Raw genomic sequence first — 27,547 nt, forward strand, 5'->3', positions numbered from 1 at the left:
GCTGGAAAAGACTCATACTGAAATTCAAAAAAGGAAAATGTATTTATCTACAATTAGCCTTTCTTTAGTATTTTGATAGTTACCTTTATATATCCAGATGTCTCATGTAAGAAGATTTTAAGTTGGCTTATGATTAAGAAATATGAAAGTGCTAAATTCTAACAATTTGTCAATTTATTAAAAATATACACCATACAAAGGGTTTAAACAAGAACTTCCCAACCAGTGTGCTCATCTTAGTCCTCCAGATTCATAAGGATGGTCACCTCAGGCTGTGTACCCTCCCAGTGTACTAAGTACAAATATTATAATTTTCTTTATATACCTTGAAGAGAATAAGTTTGGGAAGCATTAGTTTAAACCACTCAGTTAAAGAATAACTACTTTTTGAAAAATAAGACATTTCCTCAATTCTAAGATACATGATTTTTCAAGTTTTAATGTTCTGGAAATTAGAATGTGTTTCAAAATTGAAGTGCCCATTTAGTGTAATTTTTCTGAAAAGCTTTTAGGTTGACATATGTTTTTCAGTGTGTTTTAGAATTGAGAGGAAACTATAGTTTAAAAATAGTACTGGCTTTAGATAGAGAAAGACAATCTCCGTATGACTCCACTCACATGTGGAAGTTAAACATGTAGACAAAGAACAGATTAGTGGCTACCAGGGGAAAGGGGGGGTGAGGGGGGGCACAAAGGGGGAAGTGGTGCATCTACAACACGACTGACAAACTATAATGTACAACTGAAATTTCACAAGATTGTAAACTATCATAATCTCAATAAAAATTTTAATAGAATAGTACTGGCTTTTAGGAAATCATATTCAACTTTTCTGAGCCTCAGTTTCTTCATTTGTTAGATTAAAAAGTCAAACAACACAATCTCCAAGGTCCCTATTAGCTCTGAAATTCTGTGTTCATAGATTGATGAGGCCCCTTAATTTGAGTATAAAATACACAGGTGGTGATGTAGCATGTTTATGTGTATGAGAAAGACAATTAAACATTCTGAACCTTTGATCTCCAGAAATTTAGCAGATATACACATTTTACATAAATGCTTAAAACATTCTGTTTGCTATATACTTCTTAACAAGATGTAGCTTGCCTTGTGTGCTACTTATGACTTGTGTGGGTAGGGTACTGGAAAAGCATGGAAGAAACTCAAAACCCTTAGTTTATTTTAGCAGACATATTTCTATGTTTTTCTGTAATAAATGGATAGCAATATTCTGTTAAAGCTCTTCATAATAATCATATCTCATAATAGCTATAGCTACCATTAACTATGTCCTAAGCACTATTGAGACTAAAAAAACCCTGTTTGTTATATCAATCCCCATTTCCAAGTGTCTGGGAGTGCCTGAATAGTCCATGTCCTTCAACCAGAACTTCAGAAGTGCTTAGGAATAGGTAACTTGAAAATTCTTGCATCCTCAGATCTCAGCTCACAGACAACTCTTGATATGCAGATTTTAAAAGATTTATTATTATGGAAAATTTGAAGCATACACAAATGTACAGAGAATATAGTACAATGAACTCCCAGGTACACATCACTCCACTTCAAAAATTGTCAACATTTTGATAATTTTGTTTCATCTATATGCTACCACTATGTTTTTGGAATATTTTAAAGCAAATCCCTCGAATGATTCATTTCACCAGTGAATGCTTCAGTATGTCTTTCTAACTGATAACCACATAACCACTGTACCATTATTAGACCTCAAAAAATAGCAATAATTTTTCAATATACTTTAAAACTCAGTCCATATTCAGATTTCCTCAATTATCTCAAACATGTCCTTTTAAAATTTGTCCGTTCAAACCAAGATCCAAGCAGGTTCCACATATTGCATTTGGTTGCTATGTTTCTTAAGCCTCTTTTTATGCCAGGGGAGAAACTGGGTCATTTGTATTGTACTGCATTCCACATTCTGGATCTGGCTGATTGTTACCTCATGATGTCATTTAAATTGATCCTCTGTTCCCCATATTTCCTGCAAATTGGAGGTTGCCTTGGAAGAGGCACTAGAGAACTTTCTGGAGATACAGAAAAAGCTGTACACTTAAAATTTGTGCATTTTATTGTATGTAAATTATACTGTAAAAAATTAAATAGGAAAAGAATACTTTATAGATAGTTCTGTGTATTTATTATTGAATTATATCTTACAGCAAAAATATCTGTCTGTCCTTTTTAAAAAAATTATTTTATTGAGGTCATATTGGCTTATAATATTTTATAAATGTCAAGTGTACATTGCTATATTTCAGTTTCTATATAGACTTCATCGTGTTCATCACCAATAATCCAGTGTTTATCCGTCACCATACATAGTGCCCCTTTATCCTTTTCACCTTCCCCCCACCCCCTTCCATCTGGGAACCACCAATCTGTTCTCCTTATCTATGTGTTTCTTTATCTTCCACATATGAGTGAAATTATACAATATTTATCTTTCTCTGTTTGACTATTTTTGTCTGGCATAATACCCTCAAGGTCCATCCATGTTGTCACAAATGGCACAATTTTGTCTTTTTTATGGCTGAGTAGTATTCCATTGTATGTGTATACCACATCTTCTTTATCCATTTATACGTTTATGGGCACTTGGGTTACTTCCACATCTTGGCTATTGTGAATAATGCTGCAATGAACATAGGGGTGCATAAATCTTTTTGAATTCTTGATTTCTGTGATTCTTTGAATACACACCCTGTAGTGGAATAGCTAGATCATATGGTATTTCTATTTCTACTTTTTTGAGGAATCTCAATACAGTTTTCCATAGTGGCTGCACCCGTTTGCACTTCCACCAGCAGCATATGAGGGTTCCCTTTTCTCCACATCCTCTCCAACATTTATTATTTCTTGTCTTGTTGCTTATAGCCATTCTGACGGGTATGAGGTGATATCTCATTGTAGTTTTTATATCCCACTTTTCTGATGCTGGGTTTGATCAGTGGTCTCAGGTATATGAGCCTGATTCTGCCATCAAAAATTTCCCAGTCAACTTTTATCTAACGGTTTAGCATCCATTGATGATTATTGCCTAGATCCTTTTTTTTTCGTACAGAGTTGCAAAGTGGTGATTTTTAAAACTCTATCAATCCTTCATTTATTAGCTAGGATTCTAATTTATCGGCTAGAGTTCTAATTGGGTAATGAGTTGGTGCACCAGCAACTCCAAGTGATGATCAAAGAAGGTTTTTTGAATTTTTTATCATTATAAATATATGGGATTTATGTGTTTCAATCAATTGTACTCATTATTCTTTTTGAAGCCCAAATTATCCCATCTTTGGTCTGTGGGAGACACTTCAAGTTGGCCCTGTCCTGTGTTCTTTTGACAAAATGCTGTTGATCTTTGATAACTTCCTTGGTTTCTGACACAACAAGATTCTTCTTGTACATTTCCTCTCCAGATCTGGAATTGGCCAAGTCTCAGATTTGAGGTTCTTTTAGTGAAAAATGTGACTTAGATACCACAGTCTGAATGTTAGGGGTTTTCGTTGCTACTGGATTTGACTTTGTTTTGGTGTGTTTTCAGTGGACAGAGTTAGGGAATATGTATTTTTTAAGCGAAAAACTATCATGAGTTTATATTATTACCTCCAATTGAAATTTAGAATAAAAAGGCTTTTGCATACTTATTCTCTCTCCTTCCTACCACCTCTCTCTTCCTAAGGTGAAACTCTTGATTACTAATGACATTAATATAATTTATTATTTCTTTTTTCCTATATTATACCTATAATAGCTTGAAAATAGCACTTTACAAATGAACAAAATAGCAATTTCAATGTTAGTAGTAACAGAATTCTTAAATGCCATTAATTATTTCTTGACTTCTTTTTTCCACTTTGAATTGACTAATTTCACTGGGAAGCACAGTCAAAATAGCATGTTTTCAAGGTACTTGAAGCAATTCTTTTCTCTGTTTGATTATGTCAACAACTTGACATACATTAGCTTCATAGGTTCCAGTTTGTTTTCAATTTTTAATGATTTCCTTTTTATCTCTTTAAAATTTTTATTTTTAATTATTTAAAACGTTTATATTGTTCTATAAGACAATGTATATTCGGTGATGCTTCTCATGTATCCTTGCGATCTCCTGGTTCTGATTCCCTCTTCACCCTAGAGGTAATCATTTTTGTTATTTTTTGTTTATATTTTCATTGTTTTGTATCACCATCCTTCTTATAAAAAGAGAATGTATTATATATACTACTTACGCTTTGTTTCTTTTACTTAACATTATATCCTGGAGAGCACTACATATTTCAGTGTCCAGAGATCTTCCTCATTTTTTTAACAGCTGCATAGTTTTACATTATGTGGATGTACCATAATTTATTTAGTCATGTCCCTATTGTTTCTAATCTTTAGCTATAACTGTGGTTATATGGTCATTTCTAAACTTTAACTATAATAATGCTGCAATCAATAACCTTGAGTTTCATATTTTGTTTCATGATTTCTAGTGTACCTTTGGGATAGATTCTTAGAAATGAGTTGCTTCAAAGGGTAAATGCATGTGTAATTTTGTTAGATATTTCCAAATTTCTCTCCATGGTGTTTGAATCCCATTAGCAGTGTATGAAAGTACCTTTTCCCCATAGCCTCACCTACAGAAGATATTGTCAAACTTGTATTTTTGCCAATCCTAACAGGGAAATATGATTGAAGAATTATTGGGGTGATCACATTGATGTTCTCAGGGGCAGACATATTTGTCACTTACCCATTCCCTGCTGAATTCAATATTCATCACAAACCTAGGAGAACCACTTTAGTTTTTAGAAAAGACATTTCACCCACTAATTTGCCTGCTCCTACTAAGTGCAATGAAGACAATGCTCCCTCAAATGGGAATTTCTTGTACAATTTTCTATAAAAGAGACTTTTAAACATAGAAGGGTCTTTTTCTATAATATTTAAAAGAACAATGAGTGGTAATAATCAATGAGACATTTTGCCCATTAATGTAACTTTCATAATTCTCTTAGGTAGGATATTATTTTATTGTTATTGATTATTATTTGGTTGAAGGAATTTATTTCTTCTTATAGGGTCCTCCTGGACTTCCTGGATTTCCAGGGACACCAGGTCTTCCTGTAAGTAGGATTTGGCCTCTTATTTTAAAATCCCTTAAAATATAATCTAAGAAATACTATACATGTGTTATATCCCTTTTCAAAGGGAATGCCAGGCCATGATGGGGCCCCAGGACCTCAAGGTATCCCCGGATGCAATGGAACCAAGGTAAGATTTCTTCAACTTAATCTTAGCCGATATTCTTGATAACAATAGTCTTAAAAATCTAAAGAAATCAATATGAAGAATGTTGAAGAAAAGATAACAGTAGCTTCATGTCTAGGACATACATAGGGTATGTTCTGAGTTCACATTTTCAATATATTGAAACATCAGTGATTTGTTAAGCATGTGTAATTAGCTGGGATATTGCACTGGGCTGAAGATTACTTACCAAATCCTTTTTTGACTTTAGTGTAAAGTAGGATGAGAGTTAAGAAAGAGTTAGGATATATGTGTTTCAAATATTAAATCAGTTGTTAAGAGTAATACTTGTGAATGTCATTCATTAGCTTTGCCAATTTTTAAGCAAGGTACAATTTACGTTTTCAAAAATTTCATGCTTTTATAATTTTTTTACCTTGCCTAATAACTTCCTTAGGAAAAATTCTCAAAATCTGTATATAATACAGCACATCAATTTTTACTATAAACTTTTAGTATGAAACGTGAAACTCTTCTCTGTCAGCAAAAACAATGAATTGAACAATGTGAAAAGAAAAATAAAACTTTATATATGACAGACATTTTTTCCTGACCCAATTTTTTGTCTTTGGTCTACTGTTTGGATTTAATATAAAGTGATAGCAAGAAAAAAAATTAGGGAAATTTGCTGTTTTTGAAAACAGATATGTCTGTTCTTACTCCCTCACTTTTCCCTTTTCCTTTAGGTTAATGCAATGTTATTATCTTCTGTATATTCTTTTGGTGTTTTTCATTTTGCACATAATATTCTGTGAAAGTGTTCATGAAATACCCTAGATCTTTCTAATTAATGGCATGTGTCATTTTATATTAAGGCAGCTATTTAAAATAACTTGACCAAAGTATTTTGCATTATGAAGGCCGTATTTTATGATAATTATTGTAGTATATACTTGAAGGCAATAAAATTGTTTTTACCTCCAGTACTTCTCCAGGCTAATGTGACCCTTGCCAATAATAGTAATAATAATAATATAATTTTTATTTTGGATTTGTGAGGCTTACTTGTCTTCTTCATTTCAACTGGGGCAACCTTACAGTGATAAGATCAATGTGGAAATAGTTTGCATGGCACATTGCATGTTAAAGTGGGCTACATTCTTGTGACTATTCTGATTATTTGTTTTACACCAGTATGCCTTGAGCAACAAACAGATCACTAGCCAAAGCTCAAAATTTGAAGACCAAATGTATCTACAATGATCATAGGATGCTAAATGATTAAAGGGATCTTTTTTTTCTTTTTATAAAGGAGCGCCTTAGCAGATCTCATGATTATTTTGTGTCTGAGGCCCCTAATTATATGAACAACAAATTTTTAAAAATGGATTCATTTTGTATACTTTCAAATTAAATGGTTTCTTACATTTCTTACCATGTAGGATAGAATGAACCCCAGAGACGAAGCCAGAATATATGGGTTCTTTTGTTTTCTGTCTTCTAAATTTGATGTACAGGCCACTTTCTTTCTCTCTGGTTATACTTTTTCCATGTGTAAAAAGTGGTGGAAAGATGGGTATTGGACAATAACTCAAAGACACACAGCTGTAATAATTTTACTCTTTTAAGCCTCTGACCAGGATGTTTCTAGGATTACTATGGCATATAGGTATTTGAAAGGATGTTGCATAGGGGTTCTTATACAGCAGTTTTAGCTTCTGTTTTCTAAACCAAATGTCCATATTAGTACTTTACAATACTGAGTGAGAAAAATTGGGTGCCTAGAAAACATAATGACCTGCAATTGCTAGGACTATTTCTATTATTGTCCTCTTGGTGATATTAATGACATTCTTTCTTACCATCTTTTCTTCTTTACAAAAATAATTTGAAATAGTTTACAATAAAAGAAAAATGCAATAGAGCAGTTAAAATAAGAATCTATGGGCAGAAAATTGGGGCAAATCATTAACTATTAAATGTGATGATGGCCAGGAATCTGTGGTGTGATTGTCTCAAAATGGATTTGTCAGAAGAAAATGACTGCGGTAGAAGATTTTTTTCTTTATTTCTGATTGGGATTGATGAGTAGGAATAAAAGTATCTTAGAAGGTTGAATTGATATGGATAGTTGATATTGAAGTAATTGGAAAGTGAAGGCTAATGAATTTTTGGCAATCTGGCATGTTTCAAAATGGCTTTTACAGAAATCTTTTCAATAAGTCATTGTTTGTTGGTGTAGTTATGCTTTGTTTCTTGTTCCTCCATTCTCTTTATTTTTAACTCTTTCTAGGGAGAACGTGGATTTCCAGGCAGTCCCGGTTTTCCTGGTTTACAGGGTCCTCCAGTAAGTTATGAAATTGGGGATTATAATAACATAGGAATTGACATAATAAGCAGAAGTGTAGAAAGTGAGCTCAATGCATTCATGTGGGACAAAGTAGTACATTTTAAAGTAGTAAACTAGAAAAGGATTGAACAAAAAGAAGTTGGTAGTATAGCTCTCTGCTGGGTAAAAGCAAAGCTTCTATGGTATTTAATATAAATGTCATCTCTAACTATCCTAAGATACATTGTACTTAGAATGACCCTATAGTTGTCTTATTCAATTTGGACTCTATTTGGAAAGCACTGTGCTCCCCTATCATATATATATAATAATCTCTTTTCTTTTTAATAATAGGGACCGCCTGGGATCCCAGGTATGAAGGTAAGCATCTCATGCTGGGAAGGAAAACATTTTGAATAAAATATACGGAAAACCTGCAACTTTAATCAGATATCTCCGACTTTTGTCTTAAAAGGGATGCTTCTAAAAGTTGTGCAGGGGCACACTTACAAGCTTTCCTTAAGTAGTCTCCTTTGTTCCCATGGCTTTAAGTAACTTCTATGTGCTGATACACTTACAAATGTGTATGTTAGACTCAAACTTCTTTTCTAATACTTTCAATCCTTATTACATTTTGATGTAATTGACCTGCTCCCTCTAGAAATACCCTTTTCTCCTGGCTTCTGTGACACTACCCTTTCCTGATTTTTCTTCTGCATCTCTGGTCATACTGCAGTCTTATATGCAAGCTCATTCTATCCATCTAGTTGGTATCAGGACACAGTCCTGACCCCTTCTACTCTTCTATGCCTAGCAATATTGTTAACGCTCATGGTATTAATTATTATCTAGTTACTGAATACCTACATTTATATCTCTAAAACAGACTTTTCTTCTGAGTTGAATGCACTTATTAAACTACCTCCATGACATCTTCACTCAGATATCTCTCAGACATTCAAATTAACATGTTCAAAGTTAAGCGAGACCCCAAAATAAACCTGTTCCTCCCTCTGACTTCCCCATCTCTAAAATTTGCATCACTATATAATATGTACATTTTTACATGAGCCCAAAACCTGAGAGTTAGTAATCTTCTACTCCTTCACACACCCTCATTCCATTCTATCGCTAAATACTGTTAACTTTGCCTATAAAATATATCTTAAATTCATCCACTTTTCTCCATCCCTACTGCCACCACACTAACCATAATATCTCATCTGGGCTGTTGTAATAGCCTCTTAGCTAGTCTCTTTTCTCTCTACTACCCACCCCCCACCTCCCAGCCTGATTTATTCTCTACAAAACAGCCAAGAATGATCTTTTAAACATGTAAATCAATAATTTAATCCCCCTGCTTATAAACCTTCAAGGGCTTCCTACTGCATTCAATATAAAGTCCACATTCTTTTCCATGGCCTGTAAGACCTCAGTATTCTGGTCACTGCCAAATTTCCGGGCTTATCTTTAAACCGCTTTTCCCTTAGCTCACTGATCACACCGGTCTGCAGTAAGTTATATGAATGTGCCAAACTCTTCCCTTTTTGGGTCCTTTGTACATGCTACTTGAACTTCCTAACACTCTTCTCCCATCTAGACCTGGCTGACTCCTTATTATCCTTTAGATCTCAGCCTGAACGTTACCTTCACAGATTGCCCCTCTTTAACTACCCAGACTAATTTCCTCCACTATTTCTTTTTTTTTAACTGAAATATATTTGACATATAACATTGTGTGAATTTAAGGTGTACAGCATGTCAATTTGATAATTTATGTATTGCAATGTGATTGCCATCGTAGCAATAATTAAAACCTCTATCACATCGCATATTTATAATTTCTTTTTAGTCCTCCACTATTTCTTTGTCATGTACCATGTTGTTTTTCTTCATAGCTCTTAACAGAACACTTTGTCATCTTGTTTACATATTATGGTCTGCATTGTCCCAGTATATTGTTTGCACCGTGAGAACAGAGATCTCGTTTATTTTCTTCACTGCTGAGTATCCAGAGTCTGACACAATTTTTGCAAATATTAATATTTAATAAATGTTTTTTAATGAATGAGTAATTGAAGATACCACATTCTCTTAATAAATTGGCTGTACTTCAGTGTACTCTGGCCACTTCCTCATTTCCCTTTAAAAGGTAAATTTATTTGTGTTAATTACTGAGATCACCTAATCTTCCAGGACATTTATGTGACAAATTGAATTCTCGGGTTATTTTTTTGTTCTCTTGCCAATTTTTATGTATCATAACTCTTACTTACAACTTCCATTGATGGTTTCTTTCAGGGAGAACCAGGTAGTATAATTATGTCATCACTGCCAGGACCAAAGGGTGACCCAGGATATCCAGGTCCTCCTGGAATACAAGTAAGCATCCAGTGATTTTCTTCTTTGCTATATTGATTAGATTAGATCACAGCATCACTGTTTTCTCCTCAGCCTTTACCACCCCCTATTTTAGTTATAGAAATTATCATATGAAGGTTGGTAGACATTGCATGTACCTCGTACCTGAAAATAAAAGCAATCTGAACCAGGGAGCATTTAAGAAGCACTACTTTGTTCTTTTACCTTTCTATTCAGTTTCCATGGAAATTTTTGTTGTTGGATTTGGCAGAGGAAGTAGGCTTCTACATTCTTGTTCTTCTGCTGTGGGGATCAGTAGGGTAGTAGGAGTAGTCCTAATAATTGTAAATGGTCTGATTAAAAATAAAAATCATAGGTCTCCTATTTAAGATATTAGAAGATGTCGTTTGTAACACTATCAGTTATGCGTAACATATGAACATATTTTTAAGGCTGAAGGAATAAAATTTATGCATGGTGAACATCAAGTATAATCTTAGGAAAAAAAGTTATGTTAACCTACACATAACATGCAAAGAGATATCAATAACTTTTGACTATTTATAGATTAGGAAGTCAATTGCTTGGGGTTTATATTTCACGAGGATTGATCCCTTTGTGAAAAATAAAAGTCAGTACTTTCTAATATTTGATCACTAAGGTACAATGTCAGGGACTTATTTTATAACTACTCATTCCATACTTGACATCTCCTGTGCATATGCTCTTAAGTACTGTCAATCTTGCCCTTTATCTTTTATAATTTTTAATTATATAGTATTTGAAAATACCAGAATACATGGAAAATATATGTACATTATGAAGCATAACAACCAAGTGAACATCTCTGAACTCAACACAACATATAAGAACTAGAACCTTGTAAATAATCTTGAATCAACCTGTAGTTTCCTTGGTAGTCACATCCTTCTGGATTCTTTCAATATGTAACTTCCATCCTGAACTTTCCACTGCTTCTTAAAAATAATTTTATTATGTATGCATGTATCTAAACAATATAATATTTGGGTTTGCTTCTAAAATAATATAATATTTATATAGTTTTCGGCAGCTTTTTCTATTTGATATGTTAAGATTCATCCGTATTATTGTATGTGGCTATAGTTCTTCCATATAACACCCCATTGTGTGAACATACTACAGTTTTTCTCTCCGATCTCCAAAAATATTATTGAATATTTGGGTTGTTTGGGGATTTTTTTAAAAAATTACAAAACAATCCAGGTTTTATACCTAGATATAGAATTGCTAGATTTCAGGGCAGTCAAATTTTCAACTTTTTAAGATGCCAAATTGTGTTTCACAATGATTGAACCATTCCCTTATCTTTTGCCCCAGTTATTCTCACTTTCGTCTTTGTCTTTAATCTTACTTATTTTTTATTTTAAAATTAGAGAAGCCACCTCGAAATTAGTAGCCTTTCCCTTTCAATTTCTAGCATGAAAGCCCCACTGAATGTCCATCTTTATCACTTATTTTGTAAAACTTCTTTACTACGTGTTTATCCTACATGTGTTACCTCCACTGTAAAACGTAACTTTTCTAAAAGCTGCATCCATTCTGTTTATTTGAATTTCTTTATAGTTACTTAATTTTTTTAATTCTTATACATTTTTAAATTCTGCTTATAATACTGCAGAATTATGGAATTGTATATCAGAATTCTGATAACTACTTAAGTTTAAATTTCATCTGTTTAGTTCTTTGTACGATACAGTGAGGGTTTTTTTTTCCTCATCCTTTTCTTTACTTCCTTTATAACAGGGCCTAGCTGGTCCCACTGGTATACCAGGACCAATTGGTCGCCCAGGACCACCAGGTTTGATGGTAAGCTTGCTTCTCTAATTTCATTTCTCCTTCTTTGCTTTGGATTTTTTTCACAATATTAATATTCTTTATCTTACTTGAAAGTATACTGCATTTCAGTGTTCATAATCTATAATTTCTTATTTACAGGAGATTTTACAATGTTATAGTGAACAATATATGTGCAAAGTAATAGCTTCATTTTATAGATGGAAAAAATAAGCTATACAAAAGGAGAGATTTAAAGTATTTTATGATTACCTTTTGATGTGTCAGAGTTGAATTCGATTCTGGCCATCTCATGAAGTCTTCTAAGGCAGTTCTCTAGTCACCTGATTAAACATGTTTCTTCAAACTATAGTTTTTGGTTTAAGAGGAACAAAAACAAGTATTTACCAAAAATATTGGCTTTCATTTATTAGGGGCTTGTGACAGAACAGGCTTGGTGAAGGTAGTGAATCACTCTGCAATGGGATAAAGATTTGTGTACCCGAGGAGAGAAGCAAACACTTCTGAAGACCCTGAATGTGCAACCAGTTCCCTTACTTTACTATGTCTATAATCACTCATGTTTCCTTCTCTAATGAGTTCTAACTATTTTTATCCCTGACATACTTAGATTTCATTCAAGTCATGTTTTGGACTTAGAGCTTTGCTGTTGCCTTCTTAAAAGGGCAAGAAAATTGTACTTCAGTCAAAGTAATTTCTCATGTGTCACTCTCTCTCTCATCTACCAAATAGTTAAGTGACAGTTTTCATTATACCTTTATAGAGTGTACATTTTTGCTTGTGGTAATTGGTACTCTATTCTTCAATGAAGGAAATAATGTTTGGTAAATACTAGAAGACTCTACCAGAAAAGATTGTGATTTCTGCTTTCCTGGAAATTTTTAGGAGAGGATTAGAAAACCCCTTTTTTAGTGTGTTTTAGTTCTGCATGTCTTACTAAGCATGAGACTCTGGGCTATGACACTTTTTCCTAACTCTGTTGTTAAATTAGTATAACCTAGGTGTGTTGTTATACCTTGAATTTCCTTAACTCGTGTGGCCACGTAACTGATTCACTCTGCACTTCTGAATGTCCCTTAAATTATCCCTGATTCAACAGGTGGAGCAAAGTCAGAAATTCCACCAAGGTACAAAATGTAAATAAATAGGTCCATTGAGATCAAGAGGTAATACGTTTGGGCGGAAAAATGACTATTTATCTTTTTAAACCTTGAAACATTCTCAAATAGACAAAGTCAGATCACATAAAATTAAAACTGGACTCAAAAAGTAAACACATGCCTTTTAGAACTAAAGTTAATTGCCTTGTGGTACCTAAATTTACCTCTAGTTCTGTTATGAGACATTTGATATGTTTGTTGAGATTAACTTTTGTCCTGAGCTTTGGCACGGGCGCTGCCTCTCTGCCTCTACTCAGCCTTGCATTTCTTCCCCTGCCCACTCGTATCCTGTCGCAAGAAGTCTCCACATTCATCAAGTTAATTTAAATTTGTGTCTCTGACTAGAAAACAGTGAGAAAAAGCCCAGGAAAATATTTTTTGAAGGGCTTTTTTAATCCTCACTTTTTATGAAACCAAATAATTTTTAATAAATGTATTAATATAACACATTTTTCCTTTTCTGTGTCTTCTATTCTTAGGGTCCTCCTGGTCCCCCAGGACTGCCAGGACCAAAGGTAATTTTCTTTCCTTTACATCTTTTATTTGGTGTGGATTCATTTTGTTATTGTCAATGAGATTTTAAACTGAAATCTCTCTCTTCAGGGTAATATGGGCTTAAATTTCCAGGGACCCAAGGGTGAAAAGGTGAGTAAAGAAAAATGTTGATTATTCATTCCTCAGCTTTCTCCTTTCATAGTCATTTGAACTTGTCTTTTTCCTTCTCTTGCTTCTTGTAACTGACGTAGCTTACATGTCATATTATTATTGTCTATGTGAATTATGAAATGTTACTTTCTTATTTAATCTTGCAAACAGGGTGAGCAAGGTCTTCAGGGCCCCCCTGGGCCACCTGGGCAGATCAGTGAACAGAAAAGACCAATTGATGTAGAGTTTCAGAAAGGAGATCAGGTGAGTACGTAGAGGGTAAATCAATGAAAATCTTGCAATGAAAGTGGCATTCCGTTAAAATGCATCGTAAGCTGGAATATGGTTACATGTAAAGGTATTTTAAAAATAACAAGGATTTGAGATAAATTTTTTAAAGAGTGTTATTGAGATATAATTTATATACCATACAGTTCACCTATTTAAAATGTACAATTCAATTTTTCTAGTATATTCACAGAGTAGTGAAACCATCATTACAATTTAATTTTAGAACCTTCTCATCCACCCTCACTAAAACCTCATACCTATTAGTTGTCACTCCCCATTTCTCCCCCAAACTTTCCAGCCCTAGGCAACCGCTAACCTACTTTTGGGCTCTTTAGATTTGCCTATTCTGGACATTTTATATAAATGGAATCATACAATATGTGGTCTTCTGTGTCTGGCTTCTTTTGCTTAGTATAATGTTTTCAAGTTCATCCACGTTGTAGCATGTATCAGTACTCCATTCCTTTTTATGGCCAGATAATATTCCTTTATATGTATATTCCACATTTTGTTTATCCATTCATCAGTTGATGGACATTTGGATTGTTTTGATTGGGGATGTTATAAATAATGCATTCATGTCGCAAATTAGGTCATGGTAAGATAGATTCTCATTGTCTTAGATGATTGTGTTCTCTACGTTTCACTGATATACAAGGAGAAAGATGGTGTTACTCTGTAAACCTTTGTGTTTAGAAATGATTATCTGCTATCTTGCTTTTACTAGAGGAGATGAAGGGATCAAACATATCTTTTATAGCATAGTGGCCCATTCTTGAGCAAACAGAGTGTGTGCATGTTGTTTTATTTAAATGTTAATAAGAGAGTTAAGAATAAAAGACAAATCATATTGAAATTTGACCATCAATATGCATTTGGCAACTTAATTCTCTGTCCAAATGTGTGTATGTTATATAGCCCCCAAATTTCCTAGTTTTAGGTGCTCTTGCTTTTTATAAAATATTTATAAGAATAAAAAATCATTAATGCTTTCATTTTAAGTGTTGTCTTATTATTTACCTCAAAACTTGGCTTGTACATACACTAGAAATTAACTGAAGTGGGCAAAGACGGCTCTAGGTTCTTTTGCCTAGCAAATTTCAACTTTGAATTAGAAACATGCTATTATCTTTGGTTATACTACAGGAGTCTGTAGTTCAGGTTGTTAAAAGTGTTCCTAGCTAGCTCTAGGATTAACAGCATTAATATTACTTTCCTTTCTGCTTTTACTACATAGGGACTTCCTGGTGACCGAGGGCCTCCTGGACCTCCAGGGATACCTGGTCCTCCAGTAAGTAACCTAAAATGATTTAGCACCATTTAATGTAAATTGATATTGATACGTAGTACTCCAGGAATCAATGTAAAACTACTTTTGTGTGTACAGGGTCCTCCAGGTGGTGTGAAAGGTGAGAAGGGTGAACAAGGAGAGCCTGGCAAAAGAGTAAGTATCATGATTACTAATATTCTTTGCAAAAAAATTTAAATATGTGTGTGTGTGTTTGTAATTTTATTCTTTCCTCCTAAATCCTACTTCCGTTGCTTCAAAGTGTCACAACTGACATTTATTTATTATAATATTGAAGTTTAAAAAGTCTGCTTAGGGAACGGTCCCATGGTGTAGTGGTTAAGTTTGGTGCACTTTGCCTCGGCAACCTGGGTTCGTGGGTTCAGATCCTGGCATGGACCTGCACCACTTGTCAGCCATGCTTTGGTGACAACCCACATATAGAGTGGAGGAAGATTAGCACAGATGTTAGCTCAGGATTAATCTTCCTCAAGCAAAAAAAGAGGAAGATTAGCAACAGATGTTAGCTCAGGGCTAATCTTCCTTAGCAAAAAAAAAAAGAAAGAAAGAAAAGTCTACTTAATATAGTTCATGGGAGAAATGAAGTTTATTATATTATTTAACCTCATACTTCTTAAATAACAAATTTATATTCTTGCATTTCTATGAATCCTGTAGGGTAAACCGGGCAAAGATGGAGAGAATGGCCAACCAGGAATTCCAGTGAGTGGTTCAAGTCCATCCCCCACTCCCCCACCAAAAACTGGCAACATTTTGTATGTGGCGGTTGAGAAGCAGAATGGAAAAGATGCTTGGGTGTGGAAATAGTTTAAATGAATGGAAATTATCCTTTCTTTCTCTTTTGAATATAAATTTGAGATTCCTCTATGTTTTTAAGTCAGATTTATTGAGATATAGTTTGTATACAATAAAATGAAACATTTTTAGTGTACAGTTCTATGGGTTTTGACAAACACATACAGTTGTGTAACAAACTCCATAATCAAAAACAAGAGTTCCCTCATGCTCTTTTGTAGTGATTCCCGCCCCCCACTTGAAGCCCCTGGCAACAACTGGTCTGTTCTCCACCCCTATAATATTGCCTATTCCAGAGTGTCATATTCATCAAATCATATTGTCTATAGCTTTTTGCATCAGGATTCTTTCACATAGCATAATACATTCTACTGTATATCAGTAGTTTACTCCTTTTTTATTACTGAGCAGTATTTGTATGAGTGTACCAAGGTTTGTTTATTTACCCATTGAAGGAGATTTTGGTTGTTTATGGTTTGGCCCATTATGAATAAAACTGCTGGAAACATTCACATACAACTTTTTTTGTGAACCTAAGTTCTTTTTAGTAAAAGTTTTGATAGATAAGTCTAATTGCTACCAAAAAAAGAGGAAAATGAAAAAGCAAGGAACATTATTTCAAGCAGCCTCAGTATCAAGATTATCCACAGTAGATGCTAAAAGAGGTTTTCAAGGACAGAAAATCTGATGAAATTTGGAGACCATTCTGAAGGAAAGAGATAATAATTCTTACCAAGACTAGAAGTTTGAAGTAATAAAATCAGATAAATTGGTTTCCAGGTGATTTTGCTAAACAGGCAGTCCTCAACTTACAAACTCTGGATTCGTAAATGGCTTAAACATATAAATGGTATAAGGAAAGGTAAATTCAGGGCTTCAGGTCCTGGCTTCTTTTGGAACAATTGGTCTTTGTGTCATGATTTAGGCAGCTATGATGGTGAATAATTGCTTTCAACAAATATCCCCAGGGCAAAGGCTGATCTCTGTTTGCACTCGGAGAACTCAAGTCAGGTCAAATAAAGATAGTCTTGGGAGTGGGGTCTTTTTGGGAACCGCCAGACAGGTCAAATAATGACAATTCTCTGGGAATGGGGCTTTGAAGAAGCTCCAGCCCAGTTCTTTCCCTTTTAATTGCTGCTAAGCTGCTGGTTTTCACCTTGATTGTGAGCTAGTGAGCCACAAGGCTATTGTGGAGATGAGGAAGGGGTGATGGGAACAGAGCAAGTTAAAATACAACAAACCACTGTGCTCTTACCAAGATTGAGGCATTTTTTTCAACAAATGCTTCCTGGATTGCTGAAAGCCTTTGATTAATTTCTGGAGTTCTAAAACACTTGACTCTGACCATTTTTGCCAGTGTTCTTGTTGCTTTTATGCAGGACGGGATTTTTGGAGGTCCTTACTCTACCATTTTTGCTGATGTCACTCTGTCCTCTATGTTTTAAAGGGTTTGCCTGGTGATCCTGGTTACCCTGGTGAACCTGGAAGGGATGGAGAAAAGGTAAGAATTTTAGTACTTTGAAGTGATTGGTTTTATTCTAGTTAACATACTCCTTTTCTCTCCCAAAGTTGAGTTATAAATGTAAAAGTTCTAAATAACTAGCTTTTTTATTAAAAACATGTCTTCTTTATCCATCTTTTGGTTTTGCTCCTTTTTCTTGTATACCACTCCCTCTAAATTTTCATTCATTTTCCTAAATCACAGTCCATGTGGTCTAAATACATGAAGAATTGTTTAACTTTAGCATTTCCATTGTGAAAAGTTGGTGCCTTTACTTTGAGCGTGTATCGGCAAAACTTTTGTTCTCCAGAAAGAGGACTCAGCACTATTTTAGTGAGGTCCTCATACTAAAAAAGCTTGTAGTTGTGAATTTAGAATGTCTCCACTAAACATTTCCATTCTCTATGCAATTATTGTCTAGAAGTCTGTGGCTATTCTTTGTCATTTTTTTCATTTGGCTATGCAGCCTGACTGAAGTCATTTATTTAGTTACCTATTTTAAAAGTGACTTTGAAAGAATGTATGAAGCACACAATTCCCCTATTTATAGCAGATCACAAAATATCCAGTTTTCCAGTCTCTCTGGTCTCTAATTGCTTTGTATGAAAATCAAAACTCAAAGCTTTGTTTTACAAGGAGGGAGGGAAAGGTGTTATAAACTCAAATATACCCAGAGGGTGCATATTTTAATGGCAGTTTATCTCTAAACTAGATCCAAGTTCTAGCTTGGCCTAAGAGGCTCAGCTAGAATAAAAGAAGATAATAAATACTCAGAGAATAGAATTCTTTTTCAAATACTAAGTAAAGTTACAGGACAGAGTAACGCTTTAAACTAAAATGAGCTTATAAATAGATGAAAGGTTCCTATAAACAAGTCTAAACGAGCACAGACATGTAAGAGAGATATCTATCCTTAGGTCTTGACCAGTAGAGTAACAAATGAATACTGTGTTCTTCATGCTGCTGTAGCTACTGGTTAAGGGTAACAGTTTTGTCTGAATTTGTCTTTCATTAGCTTCTAAGAGCAAATTCACAAAAGCACTTGTGATTTATTAACTGTTTCTGATGATAATTAAGTCCATCAGCTCTAAAATATCTGTCACAAATGGAAATAACACTACATTTATGCCCTTGACATGTTTTATGAAAAGAAACGTGGCTAAATGTAAAAGATTTCATGGTTTCAGCTGATTCTAGTAGTACCAGTTTTTTTTTATTCAGCATCTTTTTTATAGAGTATTTATAGTTTGCTAGAAAATAAGAATCTTAAAATCAAAGGATGTTATACCTAGAAATACCTTGTAAATCTGATCTATATGTAAGGCAGAAAAGTTAATTGATTTGGTCAAGATCGTATAGCTAGTAAATTTGAGACAACATCACAGGTCTTCCTAGGCTTAGCTCAGTACTGTTTCACCACCTCATGTTGTATTTCTTTTAGAGACATTTTATTATGGATTTCCAGGTTTTTATGAAACTTAGTTATCTGTTACGTTTCTGAGGAAATTGATGTTTTCCTATGATTTTTTTTTACTAACCTGTTTTACAATTGTATTGAACAGGGCCAAAAAGGTGACGTTGGCCCAACTGGACCTCCTGGACGTGTAAGTTTTTTTTAGTCTTCATTTATCAAATTTCTGGATGCATTTTCACTTTTGCGCCTTAATTATATACTCTGTACCTTTTTCTCATAGAACACCAAATTCCAAGTCATTATCAACTTCTACCAGCTTAAAAGTCTTTACGTCTAAAAACTTCAGTGATGTTGACCTCAAAGTCTTTGTATTGTTCTGCCTGTGTATTATTTCTCTATAGTAAAGATCCAAAATTATGGCGTTGGGTTGTTTTGCATCATGATTGCCAAATCATTTCTCAAGTAACCAGCAGGTGGTGCAAGCGTTGCTTACAAAGCTTCAATGAAAGAAACTGTTGGGGAACTAGGGGTTGGTCTTTTCCCCTGCAGAGCTCAGAAGAAAGATGGATTTGGTCTTAATAGGTTTTCTCAATTTGTAATTGTCTGATTCACACTTCTTTCTTCCCTGAGTGTGTGCTTTCTAGGGGTTCTTAATAACAAATGTAGGGACTGCTCTATAAAAGAGTAATTGGGGAGTTTACAGATTTTCCATCTTGTTTGCATTCACCATGAAATTTAAGTCAAATATATTTCCAATCTTACTAAGAATAAAATATCATTGCCACAGTTTGACATATTGGTTTTCCTTTGGTTGAAATTTGGTAAGACTCGACTTTGGATTGCATTAAAGCTTCAAAGGTGCAAGGTCCATAAAACCTTTATGTTCAGACATTTGAGTAATATTAGTTTAATGCTTCTTGTCAAAAGTTAAGTCTCAGATATTGATACTTCGTACTTTACCATATCTAATGAGGATATACTTAAAGAAGATGTTAGACTACTTTTATTCACTTTCATTTTAAAATCAGAGTTTTAGTTCTCTAAGAAATAATTTCTTCATAAAATGAGACGATAAGATTTTGATGAATATCAGAAGAAATGGAAATCTTGAGAGTGCAGTCCTGTCCAGCAGCTCACTTTCCCTTTTGAACTATCCCAGTTGTAGGTTCCACGACTTTCAGTCCTCTTTTGTCTGAATATTTCTTATATCCAATAAAACAAGGATGAAATATCACACTTTGCCAGTAGATGTCGATTTGTCCCTCAGACTGACAGTTTCTTAACTCTAAAGCTTATTTACCTTTATAGCTCTATGAGGTTAATTTCTTTATATTTAGATTATGTAATGTGAGCTTCTTTAGGTACTGAGATCTAAGAAGACAGAGAGAAAAGGAATGGTCAGTTAGTTCATTTTAATCAATAAAGCCTTCCCGAAAGAGATGAGTTTTCTATTTTTTTAGAGGAAGAAAGGAATGTGTATGGATAAAGGGAAAAGATTGGGTGAAGGCATTATAGATGTTTGGAATGGCATATTCAAAGACAAAGACAAGAATGTACAAAATGCATGAAGTGGTTATAATCAGACAGACCTCACTCTCCTAAAAATGTATTGCTAGAAATAACAGGAGGTGAAATAAGTGAGAGAGAGAGGACTCTTGACAGAGTCCAGGGTTAAAAGTACCATCAGAGTAGCCAGTCCCATGACGAAGTGGTTAAAGGTCCATGCATTCCACTTCAGTGGCCAGGGATCACAGGTTCGGATCCAGAGCGCAGACCTACTCCACTCATCAGTCATGCTGTGGTGACATCTCATGTACAAAAAAGAGAGGAAGATTGGCACAGATGTTAGCTCAGGGCTAATCTTCCTCAAGGAAAAAAAAAAGAGGAAGATTGCCAACAAATGTCAGCTCAGGGCAGATCTTCCTCACATACACACACAAAAGTAACATCAGATATAGTAAGAAGTAGTAAACAATTATGAGTCCTTAAACAGGATAGCTAACACAGAAAAATTGGTTTTTGAGGAAGCATATCCTAGCAGTAGATTTGGATTCAAGGAGACAAATTCAGAGATGCTTTGTTAGTCTAAGTCTGAGGTGAGGATAGTAGCTGTGGCAACAGGAAAGAAGGGAGCAAATTGGAGAGACATTTTTAGTAAAAATTACCAGACTTAGGTGATTGGAATAAATGGTATGTGAATTATAAGATAAGAGACATCAAAAATAATTCTAGCTTTGTAGGCCTGGGGCTCAGGAGGGTGGTAATATTATTACTGGTATTAGACATTTTCTAATAAGTTGAAAGATAGGAGTGATATAGAATGTGACTCAGAATCTATGTAGTAGTCAATGATTTTGTGTCTGAGCGCTTTGTGAAAATGATGGCATTGTAATCGTATGTAGCTGCTAGGTTATTTTCAGGAAAACAAGCCTCTTCATCTTTAAGTTCCTTTATTTTTTTCTCTCATAATAAAGGTAATTCCTAGGCCTGGGACTGGTGTAACTGTAGGAGAAAAAGGAAGCATTGGATTACCTGGTTTGCCTGGAGAAAAAGGAGAGCGAGGATTTCCTGGAATACAGGGTCCACCTGGTCTTCCTGGACCTCCAGGTAAAAAAGACTGCACTTAACATTGTTGTGTTTATGGCATCTTTACTAATCCATGTATACAGTATTATACTAGTTCCAGGGTGTGCATGACAGTAGAAGACATGAGTATTTTTTAATTGACAGAACCCTCTCAACTCTTACTTCAGTCTTTCTCACCAAATTCCTTAGCTATACTTAAAAAAAAAAGGAATCAATTGAATAGTGCCCTTTTGCCTTAAAAATACCATTTCTACCTCTTATTATTAATAAATTACACCAAACATTCCTATGATCCAAAAATTAATCATTATACTTTTCATGCTGTTATGGAAGGAACCGCTATTCTAATAATGCCTAGTTTTGTAAAAATTTTGTGCGTAAAGATAGTCAGCAGCACTATTCACTTAGAATTCCAGAAATGTCTACGTAGAAATCCCCTTGGTGATTTTGCTGTGCAAAAAAATCTTGGGGCTCAATACTGGGTTTTATATCATTCCTTTGTTGAAGATACACAGTATAATAGAGTATTTTTAATTTGGCCACAAATAGAGCACTGTCATTTGTTTAGCGTGTTTATTTGGATGTTCTCTGAAATGAGATGATAGTATGGATTTATGTAAAATTTGAAAAAGCATCTGGTACAGTCCTTGGCACACATGCATGTTTAATAAATTATGGTTCCTTTCCCTTCAAAAATATTTGGCTATGAAATATTAACACGATGAGATGACTGACACTCAGTGATCCTCCCAAGGAGAAAGAGGGTAAATGTGGGTCCCATTCTACTCTAACTAAATATGCACTTTAGATTTCTAATTTCAAGATAGTGGACTAAACGCATACTGTGTCTGGAAAATGGAGATAAGGAATTCTCCCTGGATGCAGCAAAAAAAGTTCAAGAGTTAGATATTATGAAAGAAAAGTTAAGAGACACGAAGATAAACCTAGAAGTTCCAAAATCCGCCATGAAGGAGTCCAAGGAGAAGAGAATGGGACAAGAGGCAATATTCGAAAAGTTAATGACTGAGAACTTCTGTCTATTCAAAAAAGACATAAGTCCCTGTGGAAAGGCTTGTGAACTACTAAGCAAGAGTAAAATAATAATAATATAAAAATACATAACTAGACATTGTAGGGACATTTTAGAATTTAAGGATAGAAAGAAACTCTTAAATAAAATTATCTTGAGAAAAAAGGCAGATCACCTATGAAGCAGTGAGAGTCAGAGGAAGATAATAGAGCACATTTTCAAAGTGATAAGGAAAAATAACTATGAATTTAGGATTCTTCATTACATCAAACTATCATCCTAGTGTGAACATGGAATGCTTAGAAAGTATATCACCTCCAGAACTTCTCTGAAATAGTTAACTGGAGGTTTTACTCCAAGAAGAAGGAAATGAATTCAGGATGAAGTTGGAGATGAAAGTGGGTAAGATGCAAGAACCAATGGATGTGAAAGATATTAATAAAGTATATTAAGTCTAAATAAGTGTTGATCATAAAAAAATAACAGAGGCATTTTAAGGAAGAACGTGGAACTATAATTGTACACATTATTAGCATAGCATGTGGAGGTGCAGAGGGAATAGGGAAAGTCAATGATAATGTTTTTTGTCTTGTTAGAAGGAGAGAAAATAAATATTATTAACTCCGTAAGTTTTTAGAAAAATATAGGATTAAGTACACAGGTTAAAATTTTAGTAGTAATAACCAGAGAAGAATAGAATAAAATACACGATTTATATGCTCATTGAGGAAAAAACATGACCCAAAATCTTGATGTATGTAATACAAGTTAGGATTGGGGTAACACAGGTACAGATAAACCTGGGTAAATAGAAAATAAAATATACGATGGCAAGAAGTTAAAAATAATTCAGTAACTCCAATAAATGTGAAAGGACTAAACACTGACTAAACGACAAAAACTGAAATAAAATTGGAATAAAAATATCTATATACTGTGCACAATAGACATATCTAAAGTAAAAGGATATAGAAAACTTGAAAATGAACCAAGGGAAAGATATTAAGCAAATGCTATCAAAAAGAAAGTTTGTTTAGCAATTCCAATGTAGCATGAAATAAAATTCAATGCAAAAAATTCACCAAAAAGACAGAGACGTTTCATATGGATAAATAGGCAAATTATACTACAATGATATAAAAGTCATGAAACTTTATGCATCTAAAAATATATCTTTGACTATATAAAGTGAAAATTGATAACCTACAAGGGATAAATTGACAAATCCCTAACATATCAAGTAGGTGGAAAATAGATATGGATATAAAATATTTGAGCAACATAATCAAGCTGTATATATGGGAGAGAGAAAAATTTTGTGTACAGCAGAGAATATACATTTCTTTTCAAACACACATGAAATATTTATAGAAATTAACTCTATTAGACCAGGAAAAAATAAAAAAATCTTTAAAAATTATATGTTGGTCATGCTCTGTGACCACCGTGAAATAAAGTTAGAAATTAACAACAAAAAGCATCAAGTATCTTTACATTTGTATATTAAAATGCACATTTGGAAGTAACTCTGAAAGTAAAGAGGAAACAGAAATGGAGGTGGCAAACTACTGAATACCAAACAGCCTCATATCAAAACTCATTAAATGTAGCCAAAGTGGTACCCTTAATTTATCACAAAATTAGAGATACTAAAAATAAATGAGTTAAGTTGAAAAAAATAACAAGAAATAAAACATGCACAAACAAAATAGAAGGAAAAACTTGATAAAGGTAAAAATAACAATAAAATATGATCAAGATAGAGGCAAAAGAAGGCACAAATAAAATCAGTAAAGAAAAAAAGTTTATTACCATGAATACAATTAAAATGTTCAAGTTACAAGAAAACTGTATCATATATTTGGAAGTCTAGATGAAATACACATTCCTCGTGAAACAGAAAACATAAATTACCAAAACCATCCTGAAAAAGTAGGAAACCTAAGTAGATTAATTATCATAGCAAATTCTAAAATGTTAAAGAACTCTATGAAAAAGCATTGGTTCTATGGGTGGTTTTATAGAGTTTTATGGATGAATTCTCCCAAGTTGTTGAGAAGGTAATTTTCATATTTTACAAACTATTTCAGAACATTAAAAAAAAGGAAATTTAATTTAATAGCAATGATACCAAACCACCAGGGAGATAAAACCAGAAATAATCATAATTAAGTCTCATTTATGAATGTAGGAGCAACAATTCTAAATAAAATATTATCAAATCAATCCAGAAGTATATTAAATAATATATTATAACCAAGTAGATTTTACCCTAAGATTGCAAGGATAGTTTTAACATTACTGTAGTTGACCACACTGACAGATTAAAGTAGACCAATAGATGCAGAAAAAACAGTCAGTAAAATTCAATACCCATTCATTTTTAAAAGGAAAAAAATCTTAAACTAAGATTAAGAGGGAACTACCTTAACTTGATGAGGCTATCTACTTCATCCAGGAAATATAGCACTCTACAGGAAATGTCATACTTTGTGGTGAAACATCAGGAGCATTCTCATTCAAGTCAAAAATAATATAAAGATAGTTCTGAGTTGCCAATACTGTTTTGTCCTTATCACAGAGATGCCAGCCAGTGCACTAAGTCTGGAAGAGAAAAGGAGGTGTAAGGATGAAACAAAACCACACACATTTTGGTTACTCACAAACCATATGATAATCTACCCAACCCTAAAGAGTCAAATGACAAATTACCCGAAATTAGAATGTTTGCTAGATGGCCAAATCTGAGTTGTCTGAGTTGCATACTTAAATAATTTGCCTTCCTCTACACTAGCAATAAAATTCACAATAATAATCAAATTAACCCCTGAATAAACCCAGCAAAAGTTGTGTAAGACCTCTTTGCAGAATTTTGTGAAATATTATTAAATCATAAAATTAATAAATGGAGAGATATACTTAATTACTTGATGTGATAACTCAATATTATAAACACGTGATTCTACCAAAAGTTAATCTTTAAATTCAAGTTAATCTCATTCAAAATTACAATTTTTTTTAAAAAAAAATGAAACTGACGCTCTGATTCTGAAATTCATTTAGAAGAGTAAATTTCTAAGTGTAGTGAACATGGTTTTTAAAAAGAACAAAGATGGGTATATTTTCCTTACTAGTTTTGAAAACATTATAAAGCTGTAGTAATGAAATAGTGTGTTAATGGTGCAGGAATATATAGTGGAACAGAAGCATGTCCAGAAATAGAGCCATGTTTACCTGAGACTTTGAAAAGCCTTTTTCTCTTGCTAATGGCTTTCTAGTATTTCTGAGATTAAAATATCATAATGTCAAAGATGAGTGGGTATAGAGTTATTAGGACATTTTCAAAGTAATAAAGCTACCTTAAATTATTCTTTCTTACACTCAAACTGGTACTTACATTATTTGAAACTTTCATCCTTTCTGCAGATGTTGATTGTAGAATAAATTAGAATATAACTAGCATTATACAGTAAAGGAAGATCTTATCATTACTTAATGTCTTATTAAGATCCAAAGTAGTGTCTTTGAAATAAGATCATTTTGATCACTTTAATGGTATTTTTTTTAATCTTAGGGACTGCAGTTATGGGTCCTCCTGGGCCCCCTGGCTTTCCTGGAGAAAGGGGCCAGAAAGGTGATGAAGGGCCACCCGGAACTTCCATTCCTGGACCTCCTGGACTTGATGGACAGCCTGGGGCTCCTGGCCTTCCAGGTCCTCCTGGCCCTCCTGGCCCTCACATCCCTCCTAGTAAGCTATACTTTTCCCTTTTAGGTTCTATTATTGTTTTTGTTTTGTTTTCATTTATAAGTGAATCTAGCTGAAGGTTAGCATCATTCTTTATGTTTCTGATATCTAACAGATTCTATTGCTGCTTCTATTTTTGATTTTTGGTGATTCTTTCATGTTTAGATTTGCTCTTCAAATTATCACCAATGCTGTATCTTCCTTTTGCTTATAGTTAGTTGTACTACTGCAGAGCAGTAACTGAGAATAGGTCCTTTTTTCTAACCTGTCAGGCTTTCTTTTTGTTTAGTCTTCTGGATATTTCACAACAATTAGCTTGCTTTGTCTTATCTCAGGTGATGAGATATGTGAAGCAGGCCCTCCGGGCCCTCCAGGATCTCCAGGTGATAGAGGACTCCCCGGAGAACAAGGAGTGAAAGGTTTGATCCCCAAATTCATTCCTTCATTCTTTCAAATCATCAGGCAAATCCCCTATATCCTCCACCCTAGCTCAAACACTCCCTCCCATGATCATACCCCAAGACCTTCTCATTACCAGTAGTGCACACTTCCATAATCTTGATTTCATGAGTCCCATTCTCTGACCACTATATCCTAGCTTCCTAGCTCACTACCTCTAATAACCTGACTCCAACATTACTTCAGCCTCACTGAGACCTACCAACTTTAACTATCCCTCAACCTTTTGATGTCCTTTCTTCCCTCTTAACCTAGCTTAAATTCCTTAATCAATCATTGTAATCAATCCCATGAATAAACCCTTGACTCCTTTGCCCTCCTCTCACTTCCTTGTACTCACTTGGAACAAAAGCATAGCCCTGGTAATTGCCAATCACTACCTCTTCTGAGCTTGCACCTTCTCTTCTCTCTTCAAACTTCCAACACCTCCTCATCTACTCTCATTTTAAGATTCTGACTTTGCTTCCTTCTTCACTGACCAATTGAAGAAATAGCAAGAGAACTTTCACAGATTACCACCACTACATTTACCCACCTCCTTGCATCTGTGCCTATATATTCTACCTTCCTGCCTATTATTGTTACTGCTCCTATCTAAAGCCAGTTCTTCTATTTGCATAATAGATTCTATTCCTTCTTGTTTCCCCAAGGATTTCATTTCAGAAATTCTTGCCTCTCCCACATCGTCAATTTTTCCCTGTTCCTGGATCACTCCCAGCAGCATACAGATATCCTTTTTTAATCTATCTGAAAAATACCTTCTCATAATCCTACATCACCTGCCAGATACTGCTCTATTCCTTTGCTCCCATTTGCAGTAAAACTCCTCAGGAATT

General features: G+C 34.2%; 1 protein-coding gene across 2 annotated transcripts in view; it reads left to right on the plus strand.

Annotated features, from left to right (window-relative positions):
* COL4A5 (collagen type IV alpha 5 chain) overlaps positions 1-27,547 on the plus strand; it is a 225,760-nt gene that overhangs the window by 104,486 nt on the left and 93,727 nt on the right. Inside the window, exons 5-21 of one of the 2 annotated variants that reach the window (XM_014854622.3) lie at positions 5,082-5,126; positions 5,212-5,274; positions 7,544-7,597; positions 7,934-7,960; positions 9,881-9,961; positions 11,726-11,788; positions 13,416-13,451; positions 13,540-13,581; positions 13,753-13,845; positions 15,110-15,163; positions 15,260-15,316; positions 15,839-15,883; positions 17,424-17,477; positions 19,040-19,081; positions 21,366-21,498; positions 26,082-26,255; positions 26,588-26,671. In XM_014854622.3, the coding sequence (XP_014710108.2) occupies positions 5,082-5,126; positions 5,212-5,274; positions 7,544-7,597; positions 7,934-7,960; positions 9,881-9,961; positions 11,726-11,788; positions 13,416-13,451; positions 13,540-13,581; positions 13,753-13,845; positions 15,110-15,163; positions 15,260-15,316; positions 15,839-15,883; positions 17,424-17,477; positions 19,040-19,081; positions 21,366-21,498; positions 26,082-26,255; positions 26,588-26,671 (1,147 nt within the window). Of the gene's footprint in view, positions 1-5,081; positions 5,127-5,211; positions 5,275-7,543; positions 7,598-7,933; positions 7,961-9,880; positions 9,962-11,725; positions 11,789-13,415; positions 13,452-13,539; positions 13,582-13,752; positions 13,846-15,109; positions 15,164-15,259; positions 15,317-15,838; positions 15,977-17,423; positions 17,478-19,039; positions 19,082-21,365; positions 21,499-26,081; positions 26,256-26,587; positions 26,672-27,547 lie in introns of both variants that reach the window. The other variant, XM_070502136.1, reaches the window with a different exon arrangement.

This window comes from Equus asinus, chromosome X (assembly GCF_041296235.1).
Source record: "Equus asinus isolate D_3611 breed Donkey chromosome X, EquAss-T2T_v2, whole genome shotgun sequence".
NCBI lineage: Eukaryota > Metazoa > Chordata > Mammalia > Perissodactyla > Equidae > Equus > Equus asinus.